The 23,714-nt window shown below is 36.1% G+C and overlaps 1 protein-coding gene across 1 annotated transcript in view; it reads right to left on the bottom strand.

The window, feature by feature from the left end:
* Window positions 1–751: 751 nt before the first annotated feature.
* LOC127567869 (polyribonucleotide nucleotidyltransferase 1, mitochondrial) overlaps window positions 752–23,714 on the bottom strand; it is a 44,574-nt gene continuing 21,611 nt past the window's right edge. Inside the window, exons 9-28 of the mRNA XM_052011021.1 lie at window positions 22,732–22,918; window positions 21,724–21,775; window positions 21,568–21,625; window positions 20,523–20,619; window positions 18,046–18,148; window positions 16,720–16,790; window positions 13,051–13,087; window positions 10,715–10,781; window positions 10,530–10,619; window positions 9,019–9,072; window positions 8,681–8,790; window positions 8,509–8,580; window positions 6,083–6,146; window positions 5,900–5,983; window positions 5,045–5,128; window positions 3,754–3,860; window positions 3,605–3,660; window positions 2,639–2,717; window positions 2,426–2,473; window positions 752–1,207 (exon numbers count right to left, since the gene is read on the bottom strand). Coding sequence (XP_051866981.1) covers window positions 1,055–1,207; window positions 2,426–2,473; window positions 2,639–2,717; window positions 3,605–3,660; window positions 3,754–3,860; window positions 5,045–5,128; window positions 5,900–5,983; window positions 6,083–6,146; window positions 8,509–8,580; window positions 8,681–8,790; window positions 9,019–9,072; window positions 10,530–10,619; window positions 10,715–10,781; window positions 13,051–13,087; window positions 16,720–16,790; window positions 18,046–18,148; window positions 20,523–20,619; window positions 21,568–21,625; window positions 21,724–21,775; window positions 22,732–22,918 — 1,673 coding nt within the window. The 3' untranslated portion in view covers window positions 752–1,054. The remainder of the gene's footprint in view (window positions 1,208–2,425; window positions 2,474–2,638; window positions 2,718–3,604; window positions 3,661–3,753; window positions 3,861–5,044; window positions 5,129–5,899; window positions 5,984–6,082; window positions 6,147–8,508; window positions 8,581–8,680; window positions 8,791–9,018; window positions 9,073–10,529; window positions 10,620–10,714; window positions 10,782–13,050; window positions 13,088–16,719; window positions 16,791–18,045; window positions 18,149–20,522; window positions 20,620–21,567; window positions 21,626–21,723; window positions 21,776–22,731; window positions 22,919–23,714) is intronic.

Here is a 23,714-nt window from a genome sequence, read left to right as displayed (position 1 = left end):
GAGAGGTAGATGCAGGTGAGATAGCATAGGCAGGTGCGGAGGAGGAGGGGAGAGCAAATCCACTGGGGGATGAGTCAAAGGTAAGGAGAGAAAGGAAAAAAAATGGGGTAGATAAAAAGACATAGGCTAGGAAAGGGAAGAAGAGAAGAGAAGCGGGAGGGGGTTGTGGGGAAGGGGGGTGGGGATTACTTAAAGTGGAAGAATTCAATGTTCATGCCATTAGGCTGCAAGGTTCCAAGATGGGAAATGAGATGCTGTTCCAGTTTGCGCTTGGAATTCTCCTAATCACTGATATGTCATTCCTCGGCCTCCTCCACTGCCAGGAGAATTCCAAGCGCAAACTGGAGGAACAGCACCTCATTCTTCCACTTTAAGTAATCCCCATACCCCTTCCCACCATGCTTCTCTTTCCTACTTTTTTTTTTACCCTTTTTCCCCTTTCTCTCCTTACCTTTGGCCCATCCCCTGTTGGATCTGCTCTCCTCCCCTCCCCCATCTATCACCATCTCTTATCTGCATCTACCTCTCACCATCTTATGCCCACCCCTCTTTTGTCCACCTATCACTGCTCTGCTTTTCCTTTCTATATACTGGGCTTCCCCTTTTCCTATCTTCAGACCTGAAGAAGGGTCCTGACCCGAAACATTGACTGCCTGCTTTTCTCCATGGATGCTGCCTGGCCTGCTGAGTTCCTCCAAGATATCCAGCACAAGCAGCAGCAAAATTTAAATAGAATATAAATGATACAATATAGATATTTAAGATGTTTTTGGTTCATCTTAATCTATTTATTTTCTTGGTATTTTGGCAACAAGCAGCTCAATCTTTCCCATATCAGTATTTTGTTACACAAAAACATGACACCTACAATATCTCAAGAACAATATCATTTAAAGAAATGTGTAAATAAATGTAGCACTAATATATATAGAAAAAAAATATATAAAACAATTATTCTTAGCGTTTTTGTTTTTAAAAAATGCCTGATCAGACTGAAGAATTGTTTGTTTGATGATTTAAGTTTCTATGATTAGCTTAGACAATTTGAACATGGTTATGATGAAGTGCTGGATGCAGAATCTCTTGCCCCTATTACAATGCTACTTCTGTCACTCAGGTTTTTAACTACTGTTGTAACCGGAGATTGTAGTACTTTGCGGGAAAGTCTCATCCTTCCATCTGTTGGGTCACGACCAAAATATTTCACCTGTTTTGAAAAGGAAATATTTTACTCCATTAACTTTTCCACTCACTTCAATGTATTAATTTTAACTTAGATTTTATACTTCTGAACATTCATAACGTATACAGATAATAATTCAATTTCACAGAATTTTGCAGATTTAGTTGTAACTTTATGGTTATCTTGATCCTTATCTAAAGTGTTGTACCTTGGCTATGATTAAGTCAGTGATAACAGTCTGAGCAGATTTGGGGTTGCTTTTTCTTCACCTCCAAAAAGTCACTGATTTTCTTGTGGGGTGGTGATTAATTTTTTATTATTATTTGTTTTATCCAAAGATTATTTACTTGGGCTTTTCTTAAAAAAATGTGGTGGACTTTATTCCACCCAGTAAAACTGTTGTAGGGTGCCTGTAGTAGAGTGCTGTTCTAATCATCTGGTCTCTCATCCAATAGGGTGTTGTGAGTTATAAAGGTATCAGAACTTATGATGCTTTGTCAAGAATATGCCAATCAGGCTCACAGTGACACCTGGGAGCTTTTCTAACATACCACCATTTGCTCTGGCACTTACTTTTCTTGTGAGACCTTACCACACTAAACGACATGTATTCCTATAATGCAAGACCAATCCTGTTGTTAGGATCATTAGTCTTTCCTACTGTACAATGCAAAGGTGGTGAAATGTTACCAGTTATTTATCCTAAACCTGAGTGCACAGGTTTTGGTAATATTTTCCTATTTACTATTCTGGGTCTTGTGCAAGCTTTTGATGCAAGACTATCCCACATAAAAAGTTGTTTGACCCCAGTCATACCTACTCAATTTTTGGATGTGCCCGAAATATTTGTTTTATTTGTTCATCTGTCGCCTCCTTCTGAAAAATGTTGCATTAGTAGCAACATCATCCCTGTGAAGGTTTGGAAGTCGATTAATGATATCCAATGTTTCTGCATTCCCACTTTCTGCAACTCTCCCAACATCCATTTTGATCCTGAGATCCAATTTTCCCACCAGCCTCCAACATCATTTGATTTCAATGTTACACAGAATTCCTCATCTTCAATACATCGAGAAAAAATCAACCATGTGATAAAGCACTTTAAAACTTAATGCATAGTATGGAAAGTCTGGATTACAAAGGCATGGTAAGCAAGAACAATCTGTAACAAATTATCTATCAATTGTTCCAAACGGAACTAAGGTCTCAAGGAGAAGCTTCTACCGAACAAAACAAAATTACCTGAATCTGTTGTCCAACTTCCAGGCCAATTGCGCTGGGATGTTTTATCTAGAAAATAAAAAACATGTTTTCACTTTGTAGAGCCTTTATCACTTTTGACACGTTACGACAAGTTCATTAAATATATAACAGTTCATAAATTTTGAGGCCGTGTGTAAGCTCCACTTTATAAAATTCTATTAAATTTATTGTATTTAGAGGCAACCTTCTTACCTTTCTGAGGTCAAGTTGTGAATTATGCAATAAAACTGGAGTCATATTGGGATATAACTTCACCATTACTCCAATATCCCTATACAAATAAAAATTATATCAATTGTAAACTGCTACATCAAGAATTATTACTTAACGAATTATTACTCAGATGAAAATAATTTGAGCAGATTCAAAGGAGAATTTGGTCAGTACGGACTTGCAAGGCAAATTTTCAGCAATTTGACGATGAACTAGCAATCTCATTAAAGCAAACTATTACTCGAGAAGAAATGGAAACTGGAGTAGTCTTCTGAGGGTGCAATTAGATTGCGCAGATAGAGTTTAATTTTGGATCTGGCTTAACCATAATTAACATCGCTCTTGCAGTGGAAGGATTGAACAATTTGAACTGCTTTCGGTAAAATTCTGATCATCCAGTACACTCAGGATATTGGTGGTGCTGGACACCAACAGATTTTTCCAGACTATTGAATGTTATTTCTCTCAATACCACAATACTATGTTTCCCATCAAGTTTGCTTATGCTGTACTATGAGCAGCGGATGAGATCCACATCTGCATCTACAGTAGCATTTCAGGACATAAAGACAATCATGCTAGAGGCCCTGCAAATAACAGATCACAGTCTGCATCAGAGCTTGAAAATATTTGTGTAAAAAAAAATTCCATACAAAATAACCATGATTTACGGCATCAATAATCATCCATCTAAAACATTCCAAAGATGTACAGGTAGGTTAATTTGGGTCTAAAATGGGTGGCGTGGACTCATTGGGCAGGGAGGGCCTGTTACCACGCTGTAAATAAAACCTTAAAAAAAATCTTAAAAACTTATATCACTTGATATTACCAACTAGATATTCTTTCTGTTAACATCATTTGAAACAAAGTACAGTTAGTGTTCACCAAGTTATAACCTCTACTTATGTAGTATACAATAAGATGTCTGCAATGTAGATTTACCGTATTTCAGTTATGGTGGCAGTGTAAACTGCTCCAAACTCAAGTTGCTGTTCTTGCTGTGAAATAAGTCAACAAAAAAATATTTATTTTAATACAGAATGAAGTGTACAAACAAACAGTCTAATGCACAGACTGATGTTTATACTTACATCATCTTTGCAGAGTTCACTTATGAATTCACTAGCTTCATGCATAGCATTGGGAGTTGGTGCAAACACTGAAAATGTTTCTTCATCAATCTGAGATATTGTAACTCCTTGGAAAGAAGAAAAGATTAAGAAAAATACTGAAAAAGTAATGCCACCCAGATATTTAAGCGTTGAATTTTTCATGTTGATTAACGTGGAATTGCTGAGTAACAAAGACTATGATCATTAGCCCATGTGGAACTTTTCTTTCAGAGAAACAAATAACTTCCAGTTTCATTTAAAAAATTGCAAGGAGTCCCATCCATGATTGATAAACCAATGACAGTCCATATATATGCAACCATAAAACCCCTGATCTTTTGTTCAGCCAATTGGAAGTGATGCTGGTGATTGAAGGCAAATCCCCCAGGATCTATCTTTAAGCTCTTTTTCCCCTCACCCATTCATTGCACTTTGGTGATAGTGTGTGTGAATGTGCAGTCAGCTTTCATTGTTAATGCTGCCAATATTCATCTCCAACTAGCTACCACCTCCTTTCACTTCTGCAATCAAATCCAATTTGTCCAATTATCTGTCTCAACATAATAGCTGATATCCTTCTGCTAAACCTCAGATGAAAACAGTAATCATGGTATCAGCCAGAAACTTACTGCTTTCTTTGGCTATTGTCCAATATGAATAATACTTTGCAAAAACCGGGTGTTCAGATGAATGTGGACTTCCAACTGGTTATCCAAAGCCTTCACTTTAAAATTCTTCCATGGACTCACTCCATTGTAGGTCAGAAACTAATTGCAAACATCTGGCATCCTTACATAAACACACTCTTGTTTCCCATGCATTATTACTCATTCCACCTACTGTCCTGGCAATTCTCAGTCCCTAAATCTCATTTCCTCAATACTATGGTCCACTTCAAATGCCTTCTCAAAAGCAATATTCGGCCAATATTTTGTCCCCTTGGTTTGGTGTTCATCTAGATCTTTTTCATCTATTAGTTATTCAACTAATTCATACATTGGAATGAGTTGCCAGAAATAGTGGTTGAGGTGGGCACATTAGCTACATTTAAAAGCCACCTAGACAAGTACATGGATAGGAGAGGTTTAGAGGGCTATGGACCAAACTCGGGCAGATGGGACAAGCTTGCTGGGCAACACAACCGGCATGGAAGAGTTCGGATAAAGGGCCTGTTTCCATGCTGTATGACTACTCTATCATGTGCATATTGCTTTGAGACATTATGTCAAGAAACAAAACGATATTCTTATTTCAATAATACTTTGCTTACCAGTTTCAGCCTGAAGTTTTCTAAGGTTGTAACCACCTGGACCAATAAATCTGGCTCTTTTTGATAATGGCACTTGCACAGTTTCTGAAAAATAAGTAAATAAACGCTGATTTTCAGATTTTGTTTTTTCCTGATTTGGACACCCAAATTAAAAGACAAAAAAAAATCAACTGAGAGGAAATTTATGGTTTGTATGTTGTAACTAAAACAGAAGCTTAGCAGTTAGGTTAATCAGCAACAGTTTTGGAGGGATCAAGTAAATAATTGCATTTGGAAAGTCCGATACTAATAAGAGATTTGGATTTTGTTTTGGTTTTCTCTAATCATTTTTCTCACCTTTCTTCTTTGTTTAGTAACTTGGATCTGTTGCAGATGGCTAAAGGTAGATTCTATATTGTACTTGCAATCAAATATGCGGAAATGATGAAGTGTTCCTTACACAAAACAAGAAAACTAGCTGCGGGTGTCAGAACAGAACTGCAATGTGGCAACACTGACAAGTTTCAACAGATTTCGATCTAATTTTATGTAACATCTAATTTGCGATGTTACTTATAATGTTTATCAGCAATTAATGTTAAATTCATAATTGTAGAAAAAAATCTTCTATCTTACCTTTGTGACTGATGTCTTTGACTATGGATGGAACTGATGTATGAACATGGAGGCATTCCTCAAAGCATCACATGCCGAGGATCATCCAAGTTATATTTTTATTTTAGTTACAACATGGTATCATTTTGGAACACAAAGTGATATTATAAATCAGAGGCAAATTATTTCCTAATATTATTGGTCAATTAATTGTGTTTAAGCATAATTGTGAAGTACAGAAAATGATAGTATGAATCTTACCCAGCACAGGCCCGTTTTCTTTCCTCTTCACTCTGGGTTTAGCAATCACTTTATTCATAATGCTCAAGATCTCCCTCTTGGCAACTTGTTTTAAAAAAGATTGGAATAATGCACATTACAATTAAAATTGGCGTTATAAAGCAACTGGAGTTAAAATTGGGGTTATAATGATACTCAATTTACCTGAAGCTTGTTGTACAGTTTCCATTATAATTTTCAATGGCAATCCTGCTAGTTTAATGTCTGCCTAAGGAAACAAAGTAAGTTCTTTCACTAGAACATTTAAGATGACATACATCAATAGGACAAGAACATTTCTTATCAGCACATATTATTTGACAGATTTGTTTTTCTACTTTAAGAATATTACGTTTTCCTGTGAGTGGAGTTTAATTATCTGAAATATGTTGCAAAATAAATCCACACCTGGTGTAAAGTCGAGGGGCTGGCTGAGAAATACATCCAGCCCGTCTCTCCATCATGCCTGTGGCAGAGCCTGAAGACAGGTGCTTTGGCATTAGAACTCCAAGTCATGGTGGACTTTCACATTTGGCTGAGCATGTGCAAATGTTCCAATGCAGATAATGCATAGAATATAGGGAACCAGTTCAGTTCCACACATTAGATATCAGAAAGTTAACAACTACTTTCCTATGACCAGATGAGTCAATAAACAGTGATCACTATATTTTTCATTTTGACTCCAATCTGATCCATTTACAGTCAATGCTGCTTGGATTACAGAAGCTTTTAGTATTGTAATTGAAGAGTTGTTAATATGTGTCAATGCTAATAGAAATGAAAAAACATTTCAACACAACAGACAGGTTAATGGTAGTATGGGGACTCTTGCTTCAAAGTCAGAAGGTGTCAGATAAGATGTTAAGCTGTTATCCACTTCTCCTCAGGTAGGAGTAAAAAAAATGTTTAGCACTACTTATAGCAAGGAAAATAGTTTTGGTAACAGCCAAGACTTATCCCTCTAAAACAACATTAAAACTGGTGGTCTAATTGATATTTCATTTGTCTGTGGGAACTTGCTGTGAACAAATTGGCTGCTGAGATTTCCTGCATTATAGAAGTAACTCCATTTTTGAACCATCTTGACTATAAGCACTTCAGAATGTGCTGAAATTTGTGCTATATAAATAGAAGTTCTTTCTTTTCTTACTAGATGCATCATAATATGAAAGTGTTAGGTTATGCATTTTATAAAGCAAATAAATTTTTGGTGAAAACATGTTGAAATAGCAATCATTGCGCAACTTAGCGAAGAAGGAATGAGAAAAAATTGGAAGTGAAGGCAACATCAAATGTAGGCAGCAGGTGTTTTTTTGTATTATTAATTGATAGCTATTAATCTGCATATTCTCTGTCCAACACTTAACAAGTGTTATTAGGTCCATGTATCATTTCAGCCTATTGCTGATAGAATTATGTTTATCTTTGGAGGGGAAGTATAACAACATCCTTACCAGTAAGGTATTAGATTGAATCATTTAGAAAAAACCTACCAGATTTCAAACTAAAATCCAATTAATCTAATCAACTTTCAACAGGTTCCTGGAGTGCAGATATATTTAAACATCAAAAGCTTTTGCGTTTTTTTTTATGGCTTATTTCATTATAAATAGGAATTTGAAACACAATGTTGGGAAAATTTTCTGCAAGTGTTTGTCAGTCTACAATTAAAGCATCATGTATAGTTTTGAGCACCTTATTACAGAAGGAACTTAAAGCTACACAAAGTGCAAAGTGAAATTTAATAAAGATTATAATGAGAAACTATAGTTATGTGCAGAGGTCTGAAATCTTGGGATTACTTCTAAAGGAGCAAAAGTTATGAGATTTTAATAGATTTTTTTCTCAAGATTATGGAGGACATTGACAGAGTGAATAGAGTTATATCTTCTGGATAGTGACAGGGTAAACAACTGAATGTGGATTTTCTACAATATGGATACATTTCTTTGCTAAATGTTTACTTGAGACAAGTAACATTCTTAAGGGAATAATAAATATCAGAAACATTCAGGGCTATGGATGGAACAGTGGAATAACTCTTAAATGGTACAAACATTAATGATCAAAATGTCTTTTTTTTATATTGTTCTGTTATAATAGCATGAAGTTTTACTTTTAAAAGTGCATTAATAGTGCTGAGGATCTTGATGAGCATTCATCTTTGAGGAAATGGATACTTTTATGATAACTAGATATCACATCTGTGCTTGCCTCGACTTACAGTTTTGTAAGCAGGATGGCTTTCAAATTGCTGTAAACAATTATTTAGAAATTATGCATCTCTTCAGTTCTAAATAACTGAGGAATGGTAACATAGGATGAAATTTATGAAAATAAAATCAGAAAATGTTGAAAATAGCTGGCAAAGTAGCATCTCCGGAGACAGAAATGAAGTTAACCTGCCAGGTCAATGACCTTTCAACAGAACTCTTCTGATAACTTTAATAAAAGGCACTGGCCTTTTAAGAGATTTATCAGAAGAGTTCTGTTAAAAGATGGACACAAATACAAAATTCCATTCCATCCACAGTGAGTCGATAGGTATATTGCTCACAGGACATTGATGGAACAAACATGACATTTACCTGTAAAGCTGTAATTCCTTTGCTTGTACCTGCCATCTTAAAGTCCATATCTCCATTATAATCTTCAATACCCTACAAAAGTAATGTTAAATTATCCAAAATGAGCTTACATACAAGTAAATATAAAGCATGTGTACACATGTAATACTGCCATAGTTCTTTGAGAACCAACCAAAATATCAGTCAAGAGACGGTAATCCTCAATACTGGCAGGGTTCTCTGGATTTGTCTTTGTGACGAGGCCAACAGCTACACCAGCCACAGGAGCTGATATTGGAACACCTGTATGAATAAATAAAACAGAACTAAACTAGACAGTAAACTTTTCTCTGGTGCAAAGTACCTGCTTAGAGTCACTAACCTTTGGTAATATGCAACATCATTTACTAAAGATTTACATGGCCTTTTCTTAAAAGTAATTGTTGTGGTGGAACTTCTCAAAATATAAAAAGGCACCACAGAAAGGAAATTGTCCAACTTGAAATGAATTTGAAGCTATTCAGAATTTACCTGCATCCATTAAGGCCATACTTCCTCCACATACCGATGCCATGGACGATGAACCTATAATTAAACGTGAACAAAAAAAGAATATAAATGGGAACAGACAAATAGAACTCAAACCCCTTTAAGATCTGTTAAAAATCACTGTGTAAACATTATCAGTTTATCACAGACCACTTCATGGACTCAAAACTAACAGTCTCAGATCTAGAAAGATATTCTAAAAGTAGCCATGGAGTTTGTCTGTCAATAACACAATGTTTGTAGCTAAAATTAGAAATGCAGCATTAAAGTTTGAAAAGAGCATAAAAGCAAATGATAGATTCCAGTTATCTGTCCTGTGCCTAGCATTTCAGAATCCAGATACTGCTATTATCACTTTTATTCCATTCTCACCCAATGTGAAGGTTCAATTATAACTTCAGAGAGAAAACCTATTCAGACACATCAACAGAAGGGCAATGGTTAAGGGTAATGGCAAACATCATTATTTATAAGTTAATGGTACAGCCACTTCAGGCATAGAAAAGAAAAAGACAAGAGACTGCTGATGCTGTACACTGGAGCAAAAACCAAACCACTGGAGGAACTCAGTGAGTCAGACAGCAGAGGCAGAGGGATGATTGACATTTTGGGTTGAGACCTTGCATCTTGGCAACCCTTGGTTACGTTTAGCTAAATTAATGGTTTATTTATAGCCTTGTTAAAAAGCCATCTGGTTGCCCAGCTCAGCATGGAAACAGATGAAATAGCATGAAGTTGCTGTATTTACACAATAGATACAAATAAAATTAATACTGAATAACACTGGGGAGGAATTAAATACTATTGCTAACATCAAATTATTAGTTTTAGGCAAACTAATGGGGCTAAAGTGTGACAAGTCCCCTGGCTGGAAGGCCTGCCATGATCCTACTGAGTAGTGGAACAGGCTCAAGATTCTGAATGGCCTATCCCTGTTCCTACTACTAAAAGTCATCACAGAGAGTCATGACTTACCCATTCCTGTCCAACTACCTTTCTAATGACAGAATAATGACATGGCAATCAAATAAAATAGTCAGTTGAAGAAAGCTTGGATTGTTTGAAAATATAGAATTTTAAGTTTAAGTTTCAAATGTCTCTCATGTCCTACCCTTAATCTAAATTTTATTTTTTTTATTTATATATACCTGATTTAGCATTGAATTCAGTCAATTTACAGTAACTTCAGTGCATACAATTCCATGATCTAATTTATTAGGGAGCATTCAGTTGGTTGTCCTATTTATTCAGCTCTCAGATGCTCCATTTGTCTCACCTTGCTGTCATCAGCACCTTCAGATATTTTAAAAATCTGTATGCTCATACTAAGTGCAGAATAACATCTCACATCTTGCACTTATTTACAGCTTTAACTACTTTCATGCAAATAAAAGGCTTTGAGCATTTGTTACTTCAGGTCCATTAACGCCTTTCATTTAAATCTCTTAATGCGCTACAGAACAGATCTGTGGACAATCCATTTAACTGCTTACCATTGGATTCTAGTACTTCTGACGTTACTCTTATTGTAAATGGAAATTCCTTAGGAATCACAGGTTTCAATGCTTTTTCAGCAAGAGCACCTAAATTGAAAACATTTTAATAATGTCATAATAGTTGTAATTAGTATTTCTGCAAATTAAACTGAGAATTGGACCAAATGGTTCATCCACCTTACCATGGCCCAGCTCTCTCCTATTCTGACCAATTAATCTTCCAATTTCATTAGTTGCATATGGTGGAAACTGAAAAAAAATAATGTCATTAGAAATATGGCAAGCATGGAATAAACTTCAAGAAGAAACAAATATTAGCTATGAACTTCAAGAAATCTTCATCACTTTCAAATTCTTTTTGGTTCAAGCACATAATTTAAAAATTGAAGGTAATCAACAATTTTATTTCTGCCCAAATTGCAACTGCAAAGCACCAAATTTGGTAATATTCTCAACTTAACATGTTTATGCTTTAATGAGTTGACTATTAGCAATCGAAACACAAAATGCTGGAGAACTGAAATAACTGTTGTAACTCAGCAGGCCAGGTAGTATTAGAAAAGTCAATAATCTCTTTCCACATATGTTACCTATCTTAGAGTACTTCCAGCATTTTCTGTTTTCATTTTATCTACTAAGGCAAATGTCAATTGACCCATGCAGAATACTTCATGATGCAAGATTTTAACAAAATCTGGAACTGCACTAGCCGATTTGTACATTTGTACATGGTGGGCCAAAGGGCCTGTTCCTATGCTGTACTGTTCTACATTCTATGTTCTAAATGAAATTGAGGCACGTGGCTGTAGAGCTGGAAGGTTGATTTGAGTGAGAAAATATTTCATAGTCTCACTGAATGGTGCATAAACAAATGGCACACCAATGTTCCTCTTTCTACATCATAGTAAATATTTATGAAGGTAGACGAGGGTAGGGCAGCAGATATCGTCTATTTGGACTTTAGCAAGGCCTTCGACGAGGTCCCTCATGGTAAGTTAGGTCCCATAGGATCCAGGGAGAGCTCAGAGGCAGGAAGCAGAGTGGGCTGTTCGAAGGTTTTTTTTGTCAGAATGGAGGCCAGTGACTAGTGGTGTGCCACAAGGTCGGTGTTGGGACACTTCACAAGGGTCTGTGTTGGGACACTTGTTAGTCGTTAGTTACATCAATGATTTGGATGTGAATATACAAGGCTTGATCAGCAAGTTTGTTGAGTGGTTGGGCAGAAGGGATTGTATCTGTCCTGTATTGCTTCATGACTCTATGTCATATATTCATTGCAAAATAAAGTATTCATCTTAAGTTCTTACATTCTTACTGGAGCACAAAAACACTCAATTTGTCCCCTAAATCAGGGGGCTGGATGACAGCCTCACCCAAAGGGTGCAATGGCTTTTGCTCATTCCAATATTAACACCTTAAAAACTTGTCAGGCTCTGCTTATTTTTCTATGTAAGGAGAACATTATTCAGTACTTAATAGTCTGATTTTTTAAAAAATCTTCTTCAGTTTGTGAAATAGATGAATTAGGATTTCAAAAGTATTTTAAAAAAATCATAAATCACAATGTTAAAAGGTCACAGGATTTATAGTTGAGCATAGATGACCATTTAACATTTATTGATTAAAATTTCTGCAGTATGAAGAAACCACAATCGTAACTAAGTTATACTTCTCTACCCCTTCACATTTCCTTAAACATAGTATTTTCTGATTGAATAGCTCAGATTATCTATTTTAATGAAGTTATTTGAGGGATATTTACTGGGGGCATCCAAGCACATTATCTTTTATATTCAAGGGGTTGTGGTGGCTTCTGTTACTGCCTTCTTCAAAAGATGGGTCTTTGACAATGCAGCCAACATGGAATGTGCATTTAATTCTGCGAATTAGGGCTAGAACTCAGGATCTTTAATTGAGTTTTATCAGAGTCATGGGTAAAAATTGGCAAGTAACAAAGGTTTACTTGGAAGAAACATAGGCTGAGTAACTACAGGGCAAATAATTCACAAGAACTTGGAATTCTGACTTAATTAGTTTTCCTTTATAAACATTTGTAATTAATATGATTTTTAAAAATAACGTACAGGAATTATGAACAGGGAAAGTTTATTACAGAAACTGGGCACAGAATGGTATATACACAGTCACTCAGTAGCTTTCAATTTATGTACAATATTGGATTTCAGTTAAAGCAAGCAAATATTAGGTGTGCATCATCCACGTTTTCTTATTCTTCAGTGACAGCCGATGATGCATGCATCTCCATTTAAAAATCTAGTCAACCCTAATAGGAAAAAGTTTTGAGTACTATTTTCCTTTGCAAACATTTCTAATGGCAAATGTGCTTTTGCACAGGGAATCTGTTATTGGCAGGAAACAATATATAAATCTATAATTATGATACAAGTTACAAATATTGCACCTCATTCAATAAAAATGTATCTGTTTATTCTACGTAAAAGTTTAAACTCATACATGTTTAATGCCAAAAATGTGAAACAGAGAAATGTTGTATTACCTCATAGTGCAGCATGAAATTTTTCTCTTTCACCCCACTGTATAAAAGTAAAAATTGTAACAGTAGTTTTAGAATATGTTAAATCAATAAAATATTAAAATAATAACATTTGGAAATAATTAATAGCAGACAAATATTAATGTGGACTGAATACAGCTTTTTGTCATAGTAAAGAGAATGTTGCAAAAGCTTTCACTATATTAGGCAAGTATTCTATTCTGAATGAGAGCCAAGACTCTTCAGTTCACAATAAACCTACAGTATATATATCTACTCCATTGGTTTGTGCCTGGGATCCATAACTCAGCATCTAAAATCTCGGCATATTCTTTAAAAACCCTTACTATGATCGATGTCAATAAATTTTCTAAGCATCAGCACAGAAACAGAATCAACAAACTTAATGAATGGGAAAATGCCAGAGAGTTCAACAAGCCCTTTTGTTTTGTAAATCTTGACGTTGTTATCCCTTCCCTGAAGCCAATCTCTCCCCTTAAATAGGTTTTCTTATCTCTTGGACAATCATACCATTATTGAAAACTACTGTTCAAAAACATCATTTGCCTATTTACTAACTAATTTAATGTTTTAGTTCTTAAGTTAATTTTCTGAGTTTGCACTATTGTCCTGGATTAAATTTATCAACCCTTTCAGAGATTTTAAAATCCATTAGGCCATTAAAAAAAAACTCATTTTATTCTTGATTCCAGCACACCACTAATATATTTCCAAGCCCCCTCCTTTCCAAGGTCCTTGTAAGTGGATTCACACTTACAACACACATACATTTGAACCCAAAATTGTTTAAGTCCTTCAATCTTGCTCTCGTCTCTGCCGCAGCACCGCAAAACACAATCATGGCTCTATTGCATCCTGTAAGATTTGTCAGCACGGGTCACAATCTGTCCACACACAGCTGGATATTTTTATCCTTTGAAATGGATGACCACACTGTTCTTGTCCAACAACCTCTCTTTGCTGTTCAGTTCAGTTGGCATGTTCTCACATCGTTGCACTCTTAACAACTGATCACGCCCACCAATAGTTTGTCTTCCCTTCCTGTTATCTTTATAGTCTCCCCAATGATCGGTTCTTCAGCATTTATGTTAACCTTGGTGACATCATCCTCACCAGTGGAATCAGATGTTGACAATATCCATTTCTACATCTTACATCATCATCTTCTGTCTATCCATTATCTGTGCTGACACAAAACTTGTACAATATCCATTCTTTATTGAGCTTTGAGTAACTAAAATCATCTTCAGCCTCTGCCACAAACTACCACACCAGTGATTCAATTTCCCCTCACAAGCCATTATCTCAGACAGAACCAGATTGTTTGTTCTATTGTCCTTTGCGATCCAGAGTTGAGCTTCTAGTCCCAGATATTAGAGCAGAATCTTTCTCTCTTTTTACGATGCTGTCTACCTCAGCACTGCCTTGCCCATCTGTTGTTGAAACATGTATCCATAACTCCAAATTTCCCTCTATACAGATGCTGAGTGTTTCCAGCATTCTGTATTTCACATTTGCAGCATCCATAGTGTTTCCACAGAATTTCCTTCTATTTCTACTTTCTTCAGACAGCTCAGCTATGATTAGCAAACCATCACACTCCCTCAGTTGATGCCATTATTACATGTATCACAGTTTCTTTTGGTCTGCACCAGACATTACAGACATACCCATCGCCCTCTCCAGTGCTCCCCCTTCCCTCCAAATTAAAACATGTTTGATTTCTAACTTTTCTCAGTTCTGATGAAAGGTCATCAACCTGAAATATTAGCTCTCTTTCTCTCTCCAGATGCTGTAAAACCTCCTGAGTTTCTGTACATTGTCCTAATCTTCAATCTCAATAAGCTTCCACTTAACCAAAACTCCACTACCCAATCCAACAACAAATCTTGCTTTCCTACACTGGGTTCAGATCCTCTGCCTCATATTTAAAATTCTTATCCTTGTATTTAAATCATTTCATATCATCTCCTATCCCTTGCAATGGAACCTTCCAGCCTTCGAGCTCCCCCTTCTCCAGTTTCTTCTTCTGACCATGGTCTTCTTTGCCTTTCTCATCATATCACTGGCAGCCTTCCCTCAGCCATCTTATCATCTTTTTTTATCAATGATCTTTCTGAAACTCTGTGCCTCTACACCTTCCTCTCCTCCATAAGCCTTTCAACAAATATTTTGAACAAATATTTGTTCACCCATTCTAATCTGTTCTTCACTGAAGATTTATTTTTTTACCTACACGCTTGAAACAACTTTTTTTCTACATTAGATCCTCTAAATAGCATGCTGTTATTGTCGTTTGTAAGAACTACCTCCTCACACCAGTCTTAATTTCATTGTTTATTAGTCTGAAGCTGCAAACATCATCTCATTTTAATCAGCTTAGTTTTAACTTTGAATTTGGCTGAAAAGCTAAACATAACATTTTTTTTCAGCTCCAATATCTAATTTAAAAGTTAAGTATTCTCCTTCCACTGCGATTTCTCCCATGGTATTCTACAATCTAAAACCCTTCTGCCTCAAAAAGCTCCAATTCAGACTAAGGTTTTGTTGATTAACAAGTATTAGTCTCAAGTGAAGACCACTGACCAGAATTTTTTTTTAAAAATTTTTTTAAAAAATTTTATTTACAGCATGGTAACAGGCCCTTCCGGCCCAACGAGTCCGCGCTGCCCATTTTAAACCCCAAGTTAACCTACCCGTACGTCTTTGGAATGTGGGAGGAAACCGGAGCACCTGGCAGAAACCCACGCAGACACGGGATAACGTACAAACTCCTTACAGATGGCAATGGGAATCGAACCCCGATCGCTGGCGCTGTAATAGTGTCGCGCTAACCGCTACGCTACTGTGCCGCCCACAGCACGGTACAGCACAGCACAGAGTTAGAAAGAAACTCAACAAGACTAGCCACATAAATACTGAGGTTACTTGTGTAGGTCAGAAACTGGGTATCACGTGGCAAGTGACTTGTCTCTCGTTATTCTAAAGCCTTTTTACAAATTACAAGGTACATTTCAGGACTGTGATGGAATACTCTCCATTTACCTGGATGCATGCAGATCAAACAACACTGTAGCAGCTCATCAACATTCAGGACAAAGGAGGCTGTTAGGCTGGCACCTCATCCACCACCCTAAACATTTATTCCCTCCACCAGTGAAGCATTGAGGCTGCGTGCCAATTACAAAATACAGTTATTACTCGATAAGGCTACTCTGAAAACTCAAACCTACAATCTCAACCATCAAGAACAAGGGCAGCAGGCACATAAGAATGCAACAGCTGCAGGCTCTCGAACTCATAAACCATTCTAAGTTGGGACTACGTTGTCATTCCTTCATCATTATTACTGGAAATCCTAGATCTCTCTATTTAGCAGTATTGTGGTTGTAGCTTCACCAGAAGGACAACAGTGGTTCAAAAATTTAATTCACCATCAGCTTCTCAAAAGCAATCAAGGATAAGCAATATATGTTGACCACAAAAAATGAATAAATAAATAAAACTTGTACAAGGCATTGCCAACAAAAAGTGTTAGGTCAACAAGTTTGAGAACACCACATATAGATGTAGGCAGAAAATGAAAAAATAAAAATTCTGTGCAGAAATGCATCTAGGTAAGGAATAAACAGTGACATTTTCATAACTTACCTTATAAGAGTGGTAATAAGATCAGTTTTTACACTTGATTCTATAGAATCAAAGGTTACTGTACACAAGACCTAGAAAGAAAGGAAAACTTAATGAAAATTATGTTTGTGGCAATTTGTATTAGGAACATAGGTATTTTATATGTTGTTGCAATTGCTTTATATTCAATTGTCTTCACTAATTTTCTAACTTGCTGCACTGAGGGAATAAAATGCTTGCTGGGATACAGGTTCAAGAGGTGCTGGCAGATTTCTGATAGTTCACAAAGTGGAAGCTTTGGGAGTACAGCCCAGATATTCTATTAAATGAGGTGTCATGGCCAAATCTAAAACTATCATTCCTCAACAGTCATATATCCAGCAGACTGATGAATAGCTAAACACAGCACCATCCCCGGCTGACTGACCATGCTCAGAAGTTTAAAGTTAAGACTGATTTTAGCAGCTCTTCAATTCTCACCAAAATCGGAAATAATGATGGGCTCAACCCTTGTTTGGTCAATTTTGATGAACTGATTAAATCTTTAAGAGACTCAAAATAATGTTATGATGTCACTTGCAATGAACAAAATAATCAATTTTCCTATTAAACTATTTGTGGAGTGCACCCATATCTACATTAAGCAAAATGTTTGCTAGAATTATAGGTGACCTCCGCGATTGGGGTGGGGGGGGGGGGGGTTGCATTCCTAGAAAATGAACCATTTCACTATTTTCCATAATGTGAAGCCACGTCATTTGCCCATGAGTCAAGAAATGCAAGTTTACAAAATTTGTGTGTTGATTTATTTACTTCCCCATCCCTCCCACTCGCACAGAAAGTTCCACAAGAGTGAATTTTATTCCGTATCTCAAATTATTTTTGGGTAGTGATTTGTGAATTCCACAAGGGCGAATTTCCCTAACCCCAATGTCCATAACGTGGGGACTCTTGTGTTTAAAAAAAAATAAAACAAGCACAGGAGCTGTTTGGCACTTTACGTTTCCTCCACCATTTACTAAGCTCATGCTTGATTTTAAAGCTCAGCTCTGACTTACTTTTGATTTGTAATGATGTACAATGAATAGATCCAACATAGAAATTGGGTTAATCCTTTGTATGCATTACTCAATAATCCATTCCCTTTTTCAGTATTAAATACTTAACTAAAAATTTAAAATAACAAATGTAGTGGAGCCAAGTGAAATTCAATGCTTAAAAAAAAATCAAATTTTTCGATAATACAAATTGAATTACTTTGAATAAAAAAATGAACAGCAAAATAAATCTACTACACTTAGCATGTTCGCAAAATCTCCCAAAAGATGGACACTATTTATTTCACACCTGCGTCTGTCCTCTCTGAAACAGTGCAGATCCATGAAGAGGCTTATACAGATCAACTTCACAATTAATGTTCCTAAGGGATCTCAAGTCTCTGCCATCACATCTGTAATGAAAAGGAAGATACAAAACATCTGGAGATTTTAAAAGCATATCATTAATAAAACCAAGGTTTCAAATTTTCTAAGGTTACCGTGAAGGGATCTTTAACCCTAAAGAAAGGCTGGGTTTGGCTGAGGGGAAAGGTTACAAAGCTAAAAATTTGAGGAACCAAGGCTCTCAAAGGACAAGTTAAATCATATAAATATTATAATGAATTTGTGCACCTAGATTTTAACAGTGATTTTAATTTTAATCTAGCTCCAGTCAGCAACCTCTCCCAGGCCTCAACAAGTCTGACAATTCAAATGAGGAGAGGTGGATTATTTAGCTTGCACCTCAAAGCACTCCTTAGAGGCCACAAAGAGCAGGAAGGATTCTTCAACAGATATCCACTAAGTAACAGCACCCACATAATTCAATTGCTCCATCACCCAACCAGATGGTGATCGTTGGGGAAGGATGGGGTGGTGGGAAGGTGGGAGTGGAGTTGACTGGACGAATCACACAGGAAAGTTATACTGGGTAGCTCGTTGGATTAAGATTTCTTCAGGACCAAATTTCTTCCAACTCCAACTTAACATATTTGAGAAACACATATCCAGCAACTTTAATAATCATTTTTCTGGATTCAGTTTTATTGAATTCATTTTTCTATTTCATGAGATTCCTTGTTCAGTAATAAATATAATGCTACCATGTCACACTGACAACATTATTGTCACCATACCACAACACAAACTGTTTCCTGGGATAAGTAAATACAGATGACATTCTTTTTCTTTTATTTGTGTTTTTTTTGTTAAGTATGTTCTTCTGTATCAAACCCTCTATTTAAATTACCCATAGGGTTAGAACTCTTGCTCTGCTCATTGTATTTGCTGCTGATAATAGGAAAAAATAGAAACTCACATGAGAACTTGAAGTTGCAAACCTCATCTATTTACTCACTAATGCCCTATTAAATTGTTTAATGTTTCATTAATTTTAAGAAAAACTTAATTTCTCAGTAAGCAAATCTAGAGTCAAAAATGTAGCAATTTTAAACTTTATTTACATTAAGGCTCCTGTTAATATATTGCTAGAATAATACAATTTCCATAACTGTATTTCCATCAAGTATTTTAATCTTTATTGGATGTAAATGTCTCTAGCAATGCCAGCATTGTTGCCATTCCTAATTGTCCTTGAAAGGTTGATGGCAGCAAGCTATTACCTTGAACCTTCTGGTGAAGATGGTTCACCAGGTATAGGGAACTCCATGATTTAGATGCAAACATAATTAAGGAAGGGGACATACTTTCAACTCTGGATGTGGAGTGTTTTTTGGGGAAACTTGCAGGTGGTACTGTTTTCATCTCCTTGTCATTTTAAGTGGCTTGGGTAATGTTATTTAAGCTGCCTAAGTAACAGCAGTGCATTTTATAAATGGTACATAGTATAGCCTGCATGCACTGGTAGCAGAGGTAGTGACATTTAGGCTGATGAATGGAGTTCCAAACTGAGTCATAAAAATTCAGTGACAACATATCACCTTTAAATATTATACTGTTTGTATCATCCCAATTGTGGAAAAATTTCCAAGACATTACCATTTATGTGGCATACCATTACAATATGTCATACTTCAGAATGATGATTCTGACCACTAGTCCGTGACCAATGGTGTTCTGCAAGTTTTGCAAGTGTGCCGTTTTGGTCGCCCCATAAAAGATAGGAGGTGGAGACTGTGGAAAGGGTGCAGAAGAGGTTTACCAGGATGCTGCCTGGATTAGGAGGGTATGAGCTATAAGGAAAGGTTGGACAAACTTGGGTTGTTCTCCCTAGAGTGTCGGAGGCTGAGGGGAGACCTGATATAGGTTTTTAAAATTACGAGAGGCACAGAAAGCGTAGACAGTGAGAATCTTTTTCCCAGGGTAGAAATGTCAAACACCAGAGAACATGCTTTTAAGGTTGGGGGAGTTTAAAGGTGATGTGAGTGGCAAGTTTTTTTTTATGCAGAGAGTGGTAGGTACCAGAATAGGTTACCAGGTGTAGTAGTGGAAGCAGACAGTTTGGTGGAGTGGAGGCTTTTAGATAGACACATGAATATCAAAGGAATGGAGGAATATGGATGATGCACAGGAGGAGGACGACATTTAGTATAAATTGGCATCAAGATCGGCACAACATTGTGGGCCCAATGGCCTGTCCAGTGCTGTACTGTTCTATGTTCAATGAGCAAATAGTCATTTCTCTTTGTGAAAAAATACAGGAGACTTGAATTGACTCTTGCGCGCAAGGTAACTGCTACTCTGTGGATATAATTGTGCATCAAAACAAACAAAATGCAATAAACTAAAACAAACAAAAACTGAAGCTAATTTAAAGAAAATGCTTACCTTAAGTATTCATTCATGATAATATTTCTAAAAACCTCTTTGGAAACCACATTAAATGCCTCTATAATGTCATATGGATCAACATCGGAAAATTTTTCTGCAAAAGAAATATAAATTAATAGGGTTTCTTTGAAGAACAGAGCAACACATTAGAAGACAATTGGACCATGGACTACTTTAAAGCATAAAAACACTGAAGAGCAAAAAGCTATCAAAATAGAAAATGTGTAGTGAAACTATTTGTCCCATGGAAATAATATGAATGCTGTTTACAAAATTCTGAAAGGACTTAACTGAGATCATAACCCATTATTTTACCTTGTCCAATAGAATTGGAGCAACAACATTTTGATTTGATCAATCTATGGAGCAGACTCTTTAAGGAGGCATTCTAACTGGTCAAAATTGATTGTTCAAATGCAGTTTCCTTCAGAAAATAACATTTTAGGATACAGTATACAAGTACTCAAAGGCATGACAATGTAGTAACTATAGCATGCTCAGATGATTTTGCACGTGTTTCCTAAAGATGTTCATCACTGGCATCTGCTTCTGGGTTTGCTGAAGACAAGTGATAAAGCTTAGTTACTACTTTGAGTCAACAACTTCCATTAAATAGCAGATGATGAACGAGATGAACTGTGGTCTTTTTTAAACAAATAGCAATTCCTATATTACTAATTTATTTCAGAAGTATTAGTGAATAGACTTCTACAATTGGAATCTTCCAGGAACCCTGCAATATATAAACTAATCCAAAGATCAATATATATTATATATATATATTATATATATATATTATATATATATATATATATATATATATATATATAAATATCTCGAGAATGTTTTCATTTATAAGCACCAAAACAAATAATAACTGACAATTCAGTGATAACTGGTTTGACGCCTGATCGAAGTCCTCAAATGAAACATTATGCAAGCGTATTTCAACTTGGCTAAAATTGCCCAAATAAAATGTTGGGTTCTTTTAATCATGAATAGACAGGTAACTTAGTTTTTATAGAAGACTAGTATATCATACCTCTTAATTGTTCTTCTGTTTCAAGCCTGATTTTGTTAATGGCATCATCTCTCGAAATCTTAATTATAAAATGAAATAATTTTAATATAAAAATAATTTCAATATTAAAGAAGTTCTGCTACTTTAAACAATGATTGCATAGGAAGAGAGACTTACTTTATCATGAGTAAAATCTTTAAATACTTCACGGACCTTCTCTGAAGCAAGCCTGAGGAACAGAGGTACATTATTTTACCACTTCTGCCAAAGTTCCAAATTGGAAGATAAATACCGTCATGTTAAAAATTTATGTGTAAAAAGGAAACAGCAGTAAGGACTTCCATAGCAAAACTGTGTTTTTCAATTATGCTTAACAAGAGTTTAAAAACCCCCAAAAATTACTTAGCATTTAAAGTCAGACCTTTTTTTTTTAAGCAAAGTACAGGAGTGACCCACTAACAACTCTTTTTTGTTGCTTCTGCAGTCGGGGTAGCACCCAATTGTGGGGACAGGTTCCCAAATATCAACAGCAAGACTTCTGTCATAATTAACAGAGTATGATCCCAGAATATGACTGCTGAAGCCATTCCTCAATGTTTACACCCCATCATCACCATCAGTGATATCTGACACTGATGTGTAAAGAAATTGCAGTGGAATAAATCATTTTTCAAAAATATATTACCATAGAATACCTCCCCTTCTTTTGGCCAGTACTCAAAACCTTTTTGCCGAGCAGTATGTGGCATAAATCCAATCCAAACCACAATGATCTGTAGCATGGTAGTTCCATCATTCAAGCGTGCAGTTTTTCAATAATTTCTCTAAGCTACTTCATTAAAAAGATACCATCCACATTCAAAAAATAAATAGTATTTTAAGGTAAAAGGTACAAGTTAAATTAACAAGATTATGAAAAGATGCATGAAATTAAAAACATTAGTTTCTGGAATAGAATTTAACCAGCCCATAGTGATGCTCAAGTCAAAAACAAAAGCAACACATTCTGCACCTTTTACTTAATACAAACTATTTCATACTTAGTTCCAAAGTGATGAACAACTCAGCAGTGATGAAAATTATGTGCAAGACCCTTACAAACTGTGTCTGTAACTCTCATGCAAAAAGGTCCTTTACATACAGGGAATTGCAATTTTCAGTCATTGTGGTAATCCCAAAACTTACTGTCTTGCACATTCAACTATTTCTCCGGATGGAATGAACATCTTCTGAGGTGTCCTTTTGGAATTTCCGTGCTTGTCTGCTAGTTGCTGAATGGCCTGGATGATTTGTTGAGTGTGTTTTACACCAATTTTGATAGCATGACAAAAATCCTGTTGCAATACATTCTCTGCTGCCGCTTCCATCATGACTGATAAAGTTAAAAGAAGAACTTTTAATTTTGCATTGAGAAAGCTCTTAATGACAACTGACACAACATCTCATGGCTTGTTATTAAAATTCTTTGAGGTATCAAATACTATAATTTTAAGTCAGATGTCTCTAGGCTAAAGCATGCAGTCAAAATAGAAGAAACGTTGATTCACAATACAGGGTCTTTTTATTCTGCACACAGGATTCTTTGGGCTACGTCAGTATAACAGATACAGTGTCTTACAATACACAACTGATAGTGTCAAATTTACAACTTAATCTGCCCTTACAACATTCATTCCTCTCAAATGATAGGAAAAAGTGACAACAGCATAGAAATTCTATTGCCTAGTGACTCCTACATGCTGCACAAAAATTTCAGTAAAAATTGATCACTTTGAAGGATTAGGACTTTGAGTGCAAATGACTCAAATTGCAATCTGTGATAAACCGTATTGCTGTCCAATCTGAGCACATTACACACTTGTACATGGAGGCTATTGGGTATGCATCAGTTATGTCAGAAAGACTTTATTACTGCATGGGCCTCGAGTGCAAGAGGTTCCTTTACTGCCTGATGAAGGTGTACTCCAGCATGAGTTAAGGTGGCCATTCTAAGTTGATGTGGGTAAAAAGCCAGTGTAAATAGCCTCATGGAAACCTCACAGATAGTCTGGGTGCCTTCAATGTCATGGATACAAATTCCTTCTCTCTTCAGTGTGGCTGCCCATCTTTCACTGCAGAATGTTCTCATACCTGGAGTCTGCAATCCATTTTCCATATGTCATTAAAGA

Source organism: Pristis pectinata, chromosome 3 (assembly GCF_009764475.1).
Source record: "Pristis pectinata isolate sPriPec2 chromosome 3, sPriPec2.1.pri, whole genome shotgun sequence".
Taxonomy (NCBI): Eukaryota; Metazoa; Chordata; class Chondrichthyes; order Rhinopristiformes; family Pristidae; genus Pristis; species Pristis pectinata.
This window is presented reverse-complemented; position numbering and strand designations above follow the sequence as displayed.